This window comes from Frankliniella occidentalis, unplaced genomic scaffold (assembly GCF_000697945.3).
Source record: "Frankliniella occidentalis isolate FOCC.00 unplaced genomic scaffold, Focc_3.1 Scaffold111, whole genome shotgun sequence".
In the NCBI taxonomy this organism is placed as follows: Eukaryota; Metazoa; Arthropoda; class Insecta; order Thysanoptera; family Thripidae; genus Frankliniella; species Frankliniella occidentalis.
Window position 1 is genome coordinate 132,875 of NW_026267239.1, and position 10,526 is coordinate 143,400.

Below are 10,526 nucleotides of genomic sequence, written 5' to 3' on the forward strand. Positions count from 1 at the left end.
ATAGGTGACTCAACAGAACCAAAAACCCTCTGCATAGCTTTCCACTCACTCTGATCATCATCAGTCATCAAAAAATTTATCCGTAAATCTGGACATCTTAGTTTAATACTTTTCAGACCCTCAACTAATGTCTCCTCATGTTGTTTATTAGTTATGAAATGGGCAACAGGATAACCCTTACCAAACTCATCTGGTACAATGATATTACACAACTAAAAATCATACTGACTGATTTTATAAGTAAAATTTATACACACAACTGTTTGGGCACCTTGCTGTAACATTTTCAACTGCTCTCGGCTCTGAATGCCCAGAAGAAGGGTATCTTTAGAAAGACGATTGAGAGATTCATGTCCCAGAACAACTTCTGCACCTTGTGGCTTATACAGTAAAACAGGACTAAATACTTCATCATCATCCTCACTTTGCTTGAAGTTAGCAGTGTTAATTAAATTTCTAACATGAATGTCCAATGACATACTATCACTCGAATGATATCTTTTTCCTGTTTTCAGATGATATTTTAGTCTCCGTATATACATTTCATTGATGAAATGCTCTTTCTTTGGTTTTACTTGCCCATCCCGCTGATCTAGTGCTCCAACTCTCCCTCTCAACAATGATTTGATGTGCTTTGGCTCCATTCCAAGAGTTAAAAGACTAATAATTGTTAGCCTGACAGACTTGGGGACCTTGCGGTACTTATTATGCTTATAATCTATCTCATGGTTGTGAGATTCAACAAAAGTGACAACTACCTTCTTAGTCTCAATATCTTCTCTTACCAACATTCGAGCTGGGCAAGATTGACCCTTGGGGATGCAACCCCTTGTTTGCCACCTTCTTGATGTCTTGCGGGGTACCATTCCACTTTTACGGTGTGTTGTATCTGGAGCTTCAAGTTGACAAGTATAATATCTATACACAAATTTGTCGGTCTTCTTCAAACCACCAGGAGCAGTGAAAGACGTACAGGTATCACCTTCAATCTGTTCTTTCCACTTCTCAAATTCATTAAATGACTCTAAGGTATACTCAAAAGATTCAACATCCGTATTATGATCATCTATCATGTGACTTATCATAGCCGTTGTGTGGAAAAAAAGCTGATGGCAACCCTCCACAACACATTCCCTCTTACTTAATTCCTTATCTGAATCAGCCTCCTTCCCACACTTGCTTGTATGCTTTCTGAAAGCATATGCAGAAGAACAAACAGTTTTGCACTTGTCACATTCTCTTGAATAGTTAATGGTGGCTCTTTTCTTACTTTCAAGGACCCCACAATCCAAGACATGCTGAGCATATTCCCGAGTCGAAGATAGAGTGATGTTACATTTTTCACAATGCAAGATCTTCCTCTGATTTTCTGCTGATAGATGCTTATTGGTTAGATGATCTTGAAGTTCACTTCTGTAAAGAACAAATGAAAATAATTATTAACCAAAAGGAATAATAACATTAATTAAGTATGGCATATCACAAAATAATTTTAAAACACTTACCGATTTAAGTATTTGGCATCACATATACGACACTTTAAGTGCGGATGAAAATTTGCTATATGTTTCTGAAGATTGTCTTTGCGACCAAAGGCCTCATCACATATGGCACATTTAAAATGATTCTTTTGCTCTTTAGAACATGTCAACTGATGCCTTGCCAGATGGTATTTTCGAATAAACTCCTTTGAGCACAAATTACACTTGAAAGCATCATCATCCATGACAAATATTCAATTCTATGGAAAAGAGAAAAAGACAAAGTCAAGCAAAGTGAGGGTAGATTTCAGACAACATGAAGCTCTGCTTCCTAGTGAACTGCAAACGCATGAACATACCTTCCCAGTACCACTACCTCCAACTTGAGGATCACAAGAACACACACAGCACTTTCTTGTTGAGGACGGGAGGTAGTTTCAAAAAAGCACAGAGCTGAAAAAATAATAAGATCATTAATATAGTGGTATCTTCGAAAAACGTTTTAAATCTTTGAATTGGAAACATCATATAATCAGAAAATAGCTGATCCAATTCTTTAGATTCAAACAAGTGAGTGGAAGCTAAAATGAGAGTAAAAGGAAGAGAATTTTTGACAAAAAGGTCTGCTTATCACGAGGCTTTGTTTCTTTCTGGATTGCACATGGTGCCAAATGTAAGGAAAATGATCATTTACAAAAGCTGCATCAAGAAGCCACTATTAAATAATCCAGAAATCATCAGGCCAATAAAAAATACGCTACAAAATGAAAATTAGGTATTAAAAATCAAAACTGATGCTTTTCACAAGTAGAAACTGATATAGGTTAGACGAAGCAAATTTTTAACTGGCCCCACAAAATACTGCTTTTATCTTTTAGAAAATAAAAAACTTATTTCTATCATTGTCTAGAAATAGAAATTCCAAGAAAAAGAAAAAAAAGTAAAATTCATAGCATCATGTTTTCTAAATCTAAGTGGTCATTCCCTCTAAAACTAGAAGTTTCACATATAATAATTGACTCAAAACTCAATGGATGGACAAAAATATAAAAGCACCTGCATACCTTGAATGGTTAATCCAGTTGAAAATGTGGGAATATGTGACTTGGTAGATGAAAACACAAGGACGCCACTTTGAGCGCGCACGAGCCCCACAGCAAGCTCCAACAGGCAGGAGGCAAGTGCAGTGGCATCCTCCAGTCCAGATGTGACCCAATCTGCAACAAAAGCAAACAACCCTGCCCCTCCCCCTCTCCCCCGGCTCATCACGCCCACCTCACTGTGCCCCCTTCCACCCCCGCCCCCACCCTCGCGCCCGCTCCCGCCCAGCAGCATCAGCATTCCTTGTCTATCAGTAATAATGTCCATCCCCATCCTGTGCATCCCCCTCCCCCTCCGCATCCTCCTCCCCTCCCCCCTTCCGTTCCGGCTACCTCGGCTACCCTGTTATTGTTCCTTCTCCTGCCTCTCTACACATGTCCCTGACCCTTCTCCTCTTTCTATCATTGCTTTCCTCCAAACACACTACCAAAAAAGTATTTAATAATGATAATGGGTAATTGAAAATGAGATATTCATCTGCAGAACGGAAGTTATCCATTTACAGCAGTAAAATTATATCAATTGCGAGGAGGGCTAAGTAATTATATTTGTACATTTACAGTTACAGTTTGATTTCGTAAGAAAGCAAAAATATGAAAATTTAAAAGAATTGATTGATTGATTATGGCGAATGGGGCGCTCCACTATGGAGATGGTGTTGATTCTATTATACCGCCACCCACGGCTCCCCATCCGCCGGCCTACAAGCGCTAGGCTCCTGGTCGGCCACCTGAAAGAGGGTGTTTTGCAATGGGCCAAACCCCCCCAGGGAAACCCTAGGGGTTTCTGATCTGCACGGACCGCGAAAGACGCTTGACCGAAAGGGGGTCCCCCCCTCACTCCGCGTGAGGCGGGCCTGGGCCATGGTAATTAGGTGTAGTGTAAGCATGAGAGAGCAAGATCCCTGAACGGGCGTAAGGTACAAGGGAGAGGTGTGGCGGCCTGGCCGAAGCCAGGCAAAGTGCACCCCTCCCTAAGCAGTGGACGACACTCAGCATGCTGCAAGAAGAAAATTAAGAAAAGGGGGGAGGTAAGCGACCCTTAAATGGTCAAGAAGTGCGCCTGGGCACAGGCATTGCAGATATAGGCAAGACAAGGAAAAGGAGCGGAAGGCTCTGGAAATAAGGTGGAACGGAAGAGTAGAGAGGTGCAGGTGGAAAGCTAAGGAGGCAGGGGTAGTGATGAGGCATTGGCATTGATAGGAGAGGAGAGCAGGGGGGCGAAAGGCGAAAAGGCAGAGGAGGAGGGGAGCAGCAGAGAAGATGTAAGTGGAGGCAGGTAAAGAAGGCGGAGGGAGGAAAGCGGAGGGATGACGAGGACGGCAGAGAGCAACAGAGGAGCAGAGCGGAGAGACAGAGATGGTAGAGAGGAGAGAGGTAGTGAGGCACAGAGGGTAGAGGGGGGAGCGGAGAGGCAAAGACGGAAGATGGTGAAGAGGAACAGAGGGGCGAGATGCAATGATGTTAGAGAGGAGCTGAGAGGTGGAGAAGCAAAGATGGTAGAGAGGCAGAGACCAGGAGCAGAGCTGGTAGAGGGTAGAGAACGGCAGACAGGCATGGTAGAGCTTGGGAGCGGGGCAGGGATGCTACGAGAAACGTAGAGGCTGCGGACTTCACCTAGGCCATCATCCCTGGTGCCACCCACAGCGGGGAAGCACCCCGTCCGGCACCAGGGCCGCTCCCTGCCTCTTGAAGGCCCCGGGTCTCTGGGGACTGGCAGCGCGCCGGCCAGATGTCGTAGTAGGGGACTTAGGTCCTAAGAGGCGATAGGAGGATGTACAAAAGGAGTATGGAGAGAAAAAAATATTAAGCAGTGCACAGCAAGAGGTGAAGATAAGCAAGCCTAACGACAGTCGCGTTTAAGCATATTAGTAAGAGGAAAGGCACAGCACACACACAGGCAAGCAGGCAGCAAGGCAGCATGCGAGAGTCGTCCGAGCCTGTCCTCTCTCCAGGCAAGAGGGCCGCGAGGAGGCTTGCCACGACTGAGGCCGGCTAGTCCGACCCCAGCCGCCCTCACCCAAATATGAAAATTTAAAAGAATGGGACAAATTACTGCAGAACTTGAGAGAAAAACTTATAAAGGACACTGAAATATTGTTATAAATGCTTGAAAAATGATCATGATCAGCACTTAACAAAGAACAAAACTGCAATTGGTTTTTAAAGTTAAATTTCAATGGTTTGAGGGATAATATATAGATTTTACCATATTAGGTTTAAGCATTAATGAAAAGTGGGTGCAACATTTACAGTATTCTGAATCCAAGAGACAGCACAGCCAGAAGAAAAAACTTGCGACCAGGACACTAAATGTTGTTCATAGTTTGTTATAAAATCAAAATATGTACATGGGAAATAAGCTTAAACCTACTACTCAGAAGGTGTGCTAACATACACAGGTCTGTATGGGTTATATGGAACCAACTATTTTATCTTTAAGGCTTATTGTGCAACCTTACGATTAAAGCGGTTGTCACAATACATCACAAATATCGACCCAGAAAATAACGAAGGAAAGCTCAGTTACAGTTGTCAATCGGTTACTCTCGAGCCATCAAATACAAACCACAATTTAGAACAAAGAGATTTTAATGAGGAACTGCAAGTGACTTCTATTTCTTGTAAAACAACATTTTAAGAAAATATGTTAATAAAATTAGAGTCGACCTGTGAATATTGTACTGTATTGTTAACCAAGCTTGGAAGTCCTCATTGTAAGTCGTTGCGGAGATATGCACTCCTAAATTTAAACAATATATTTCATCAGAAATAAACTTCTGACTATTTACTGCTTCAGTTTACTGGGAAAAGATCCAAGTAATAAAAGAGGGAGAGAAAGGCTTGATCTGTTCAATTGTAACCAATAACTTAGTACACAAACCTCCTTGGAATAAATAGAACATGCGAATACTTATCTTGAGACGACGACACCAGAAGACTCAGAATATTTATCTAGAGAGATGTTGATATTGTCCGCAAGTTAGGAGCCAAGCACAGCAACAATTGACGTTAAATCTTGACGTTACATCCAAATGTCAGACACATCACTAAATAGTAAACAACCGCAGTGTAGAGTAACATGGCCTCGGAACCGCAATGTGCCTTTAGCAGCTTTGGCGAGCCCGAGCTCGCCTCGCTGCCAAGTCCCCGACTTCGGCTCTCTTCGGCCATTTTGCCCCTCCTCGTTCTCCGCCCGATAGGACATTAACGCTGCTCTACCTTGGCGCTGCCCCTCTTGAATGTTGAAATGTTATGAGCAGGGAAACAACCTTACCGCCACGCCCGACTTCTTGGTTAGCTAAATGTCACGGTTGGCAGATCGCATTGGAGCATTTAAAATTGTATTTTCAGTAATGATTGAAATGAAATAGATGTAGATTTTTAGAAAGTAAGTGGTTAATGTCATGCGTTTTGTGCGAGTGATTTGAGGTTAGCTTGTTGGCAACCGTGACGACTCAAAAGCCTCAAAATACAAACTTGCCGGAGTACTAGGCTGCATTCCCATAAGAGACTGTCCGAGCTGTCTGTCCTGTCTTTCTGTCCGCCGGGACAGAAACGACAGCGGCGCCCTCTACTTTGCCCGGTGGTGATTTCCGTAAGCTCATGAAAATAGTCTGAATTTCTCATATTTCTGTCCCGATGGACAGAAAGACAGGACAGACAGCTCAGACAGTCTCTTATGGGAATGCAGCCCTAGTCAACCAATTGACACTTTTCCTCAAGCTTTTATGATTGTGCTATTTTTTTTCGTTAGAGCAAATGGAATATCTAAACCCTGAACGAAAGGTTAACTCTTTCGTTCAAGTCTAAACAAAAGAAATTCCCCGCCATCGAACGTGTCACGAAAGCTGGTGCAGATTTAACTCCATTGTCAGTGTCTTGTTTTAATTTGCCCCGATATCCAGAAATTTTCAGTAGGGTCTAAAGATTTTTTAAAAAATTGTGCTTCGATGCAAAAATTCGTACCGAGCATCCAATTTAGTACTTCAGAAAGCTCTGCTTCCATTTTTGTTTTATTTTTTGCCTTTGCAGTTTTGTCTCGGGAGGTTCCGTCATATCTGAAAGCGGTCTGCACAGACATGTGCAATACCTGAAAAAAAGGGGTCATGTACCGATGTAAAGCGTAATTAGAATTTTCCTTTACCCTGAAAAGACAAAAATTTGACCGCACCACCCTGGCGAGGGGGGAAAGGAGGGTCGCAAGTCCGAGGCGGGGAGCGGATAGCGAAGATTTATCTCTAAAAATGTACAGATATTTTGTACCGTACAAAGAGACAATTTATTCGTCATTTGATAACACGTGTTTGCAATACAAAATTTAAATAAAATTGCGTGTAAAAATAGAAGACTTTCCAAGTATCACGGAATGGCCCCTTTGACGTCATGTAAAGTTTTGAACAAAAAGTAAAGAAGTATGAGTTTACTTGTGTAACATAACGTCCGGGACACAGTACATAAATAAATCATATTCAAGTTACTTGGGTAGGCTAATCATAGATTTCTCTCGTCCGTATGTCCAGGTTTTATCAGCTCGCTGATGCGGGGCTAATCGACCTCCTCCACGGTGGGCCCCTTGCCGCCCGCAGATGCGCCCTGCTGCGCCCCTCCCAGGTGCAGCTTCACCATAATGGGGCCCACGTCGGCCTGGAGCTCCTTGAGTTTGGCCTCGAACTCGTCCTTCTCGGCGAGCGTGTTGGAGTCCAGCCAGGACAGCACGGTGGCGCACTTGGACACGACCGTCTTCTTGTCGTCCTCGCTGAGCTTGCCGGCCGCCGCGTCCTCGGCCGCCTGCTTCACGCCGAACGTGTAGCTCTCGAGCGCGTTGCGCGCCGACACGCGGTCGCGCTGCTTCTCGTCCTCGTCGCGGTACTTGTCGGCCTCGGCCAGCATGCGCTCGATCTCGCTCTTGGACAGGCGGCCCTTGTCGTTCTGGATCGTGATGCTCTCGGAGCGCCCCGTGCTCGAGTCCTTGGCCGACACGTTGAGGATGCCGTTCGCGTCGATGTTGAACGTCACCTCGATCTTTGGTACGCCGCGAGGAGCCGGGGGAATGCCCGTGAGGTTGAACGTGCCCAGGAGGTTGTTGTCCTTGGTCATGGCGCGCTCGCCCTCGTACACCTGCGACAGAGACGTTGGTCAGGCAGGGAGCCGACGACGAGGTCGGCGACCTCCTGCGCCCTCCCACTCACCTGGATGTTCACAGACGGCTGGTTGTCGGAGTACGTGGTGAAGGTCTGTTGCTGCTTGCAGGGGATGCGGCTGTTGCGCTCCACCAGCTTGGTCATAACGCCCCCCGCCGTCTCAATGCCGAGGGACAGCGGCGCCACGTCCACCAGCAGCACGTCCTGGATCTGCGAGGACGTGTCTCCCGACAGGATGGCGGCCTGCACCGCCGCGCCGTACGCCACCGCCTCGTCGGGGTTGATGGAAAGGTTGAGTGCCTTGCCGTTGAAGAAGTCCTGGAACCACAAGGCAAGATGGTAAGAGAGAGTAGCTTGGCCTTCCCCCGGAGCATCAGATCTATGCTCACGTCATGTACTTGCCTGCAGCATCTTTTGGATTTTGGGGATGCGGATGGAGCCCCCGACAAGCACGACGTCGTGGATGGCTCCCTTGTCAAGCTTTGCGTCCTGGAGCGACCTCTCGACGGGCGCCAATGTCGAGCGGAAAAGGTCCATGCAGAGCTCTTCGAAGCGCGCTCTCGTGATTTTGGAGTAGAAGTCGACCCCGTCGTGGAGGGCGTCGATCTCGATGGAGGCCTCGGTGCTGGAGGACAGGGTGCGCTTGGCGCGCTCGCACGCCGTGCGCAGTCGCCGGAGGGCGCGCGTGTTGCCTCGCATGTCCTTCTTGAACTTGCGCTGGAAGTCGTCGGCGAAGTGGGTGACGAGGCGGTTGTCGAAGTCCTCGCCGCCGAGGTGGGTGTCGCCCGCCGTGGACTTGACCTCGAAGAGCGCGCCCTCGTCGATGGTGAGCACGGACACGTCGAAGGTGCCGCCGCCCAGGTCGAAGATGAGCACATTGCGCTCGCCCTTGAGGTTCTTGTCCAGCCCGTAGGCGAGCGCGGCCGCCGTGGGCTCGTTGATGATCCTCAGCACGTTGAGGCCCGCGATGGCGCCTGCAACGCGAACGACACGAGATCAAACATCGGCAACTCACCATAGGTTTTGTATCCACCTCTCCGGTTCTCCCGAGCGAAAAAATATACCGGCGTCCTTGGTGGCCTGGCGCTGGCTGTCGTTGAAGTAGGCGGGCACGGTGACCACGGCGTCGGACACCTTGCCACCCAGGTACGTCTCGGCTATCTCCCTCATCTTACTAAGGACCATGGAGCTGACTTCTTCGGGTGCAAAAACCTTCCGCTCGCCCTTGTACTCGACCTGAGGACACATTTTATGCAGGGCGATGTGGATCAGTCAGCAGGAGGGAGGAGGGTCGTGACCTGAAATGAGTGCAGTTGTATGTGCTGCCACGTACCTGAATCTTAGGTTTGCCGTCATCGTTTACCACGGTGAAAGGCCAGTGTTTCATGTCTGCCTGGATCTTCTGGTCGTCGAAACGTCTGCCAATCAGTCGCTTAGCGTCGAATACTGTGTTCTTGGGATTCATCGCCACCTGGACAGGAAAAGTATTCAATCATTGATGACATGTCGTCCAGGAATTACTTCCATCTTTCTCGGATTTATTAGACAATTTACGGGATCTTGGCGCCTGCGAGACTCGGGGTAGGCCACACCACAGTACTCGCGTGCACTGCAAGTAAGATGTTGCCTACCTATCAGGCGCTACGAGAGCTCACATACGCTGCTGAACTTTGCTCGGTTCTTAATGAAGAGTGCGTGCTTTCTGTATGACCCTAAAGGACTTACGGAGCAGGGGTTAACCCGGCCCGGCATGTCTATACCAATAACTAGTTCTGCGTGCCGGCATTTTGTAAGCACGGCCGTGCTTACAAATAGTCCCCGCCCCCTTTCCCCCCGAACCGTCTTTCCCCCAATTGTAACCATTTTACCGCAAGTATGTGCGGCGGGCCGCGGACCACGCGGGCCTCAAAATAGACTGCGCGTCGCCCGAGGGGTAGGTGGAGGTGGCAAGGGAGTGGTGCCGGGGCGGGCGGGGCGGAAGGAGGGGGTGGTGGTGCTATCCGCACGCGATGATGCATTCGCGCCAAAGTAGAATGCCGCCGCCGCCGCCTCTCGCGGGGCCGGGCACCCCGGCACTCTCTAGTGAGTACCGGCACAATTATGGCCTCGCCTCGACACATGGCTCGGGCGAATTCGATCCGGTGGCATGGGACGTGGTCTCCCCCCTGCTCCCACCCCCCTCATCTCTCTACGCAGTTCCCCGTCACCTCGCGGCAGGCGGCAACATTTTGACGTGAGTGACGGGATGGGGCCTCGGGGGCATCTTAGGCAAAGTGACGCTGGCCGTGTCGGGGCGCGTGGCAGCCCGCGGATGGGGTCCGCACTCACCCCCCCGCCCCCTTCCTCTCGCCCTTCTCGAACCATTTAGGTGACGCCTCCGAAAGGCTTGGCCGGTTCGTCACTCTGCAGGGGGCTCCGTAACGCCCCGTAAGTAAACACTTGTCATCCCCGTCGCCCTGCAGCTATGGCGGCGTATCTTGTTGGAGCCAGCTGTTGGACCCGGGAAGAGAGCCGACCGGAGCCTTCCCGGCCCGCCCGCCGCGAGGCGAGGGCAGGGGAGGGTGGGGCAGGGGGGCTCTCCTGCACCCGCGCCTCACTCCATATGTGGGCATCGACTCCGGGACTCTCCGGTGTCTCTGCCCTCGCGTCTCTCTCTCTCTCTCTCTCTCTCTCTCTCTCTCTCTCTCTCTCTCTCTCTCTCTCTCTCTCCCAGCGACTCATTGGGTCAGTCGCTCGCTCCTCGTCGCGTTTTTGTGCGGGACGCCAGGAACTCCTTATGGAGCCCGGTGGGCCCGGCGTGG

At 48.7% G+C, this 10,526-nt stretch overlaps 2 protein-coding genes across 2 annotated transcripts in view; both read right to left on the reverse strand.

The window, feature by feature from the left end:
* Positions 1-6: 6 nt before the first annotated feature.
* Positions 7-2,744, reverse strand: LOC113203084 (zinc finger protein 319-like). Its single transcript, XM_026417575.2, has 4 exons — positions 2,546-2,744; positions 1,841-1,934; positions 1,506-1,741; positions 7-1,413 (listed from the first exon to the last, which is right to left on the reverse strand). Exons 3-4 carry the CDS (start codon positions 1,724-1,726, stop codon positions 213-215), a joined length of 1,422 nt encoding a protein of 473 aa, XP_026273360.2. The 5' UTR covers positions 1,727-1,741; positions 1,841-1,934; positions 2,546-2,744; the 3' UTR covers positions 7-212.
* Positions 2,745-6,839: 4,095 nt separating this feature from the next.
* LOC113203079 (major heat shock 70 kDa protein Ab) overlaps positions 6,840-10,526 on the reverse strand; it is a 5,448-nt gene continuing 1,761 nt past the window's right edge. The window contains exons 2-6 of the mRNA XM_052270142.1: positions 9,059-9,196; positions 8,790-8,961; positions 8,128-8,699; positions 7,774-8,043; positions 6,840-7,702 (exon numbers count right to left, since the gene is read on the reverse strand). Of these exons, the coding sequence (XP_052126102.1) occupies positions 7,130-7,702; positions 7,774-8,043; positions 8,128-8,699; positions 8,790-8,961; positions 9,059-9,196 (1,725 nt within the window). The 3' untranslated portion in view covers positions 6,840-7,129. The remainder of the gene's footprint in view (positions 7,703-7,773; positions 8,044-8,127; positions 8,700-8,789; positions 8,962-9,058; positions 9,197-10,526) is intronic.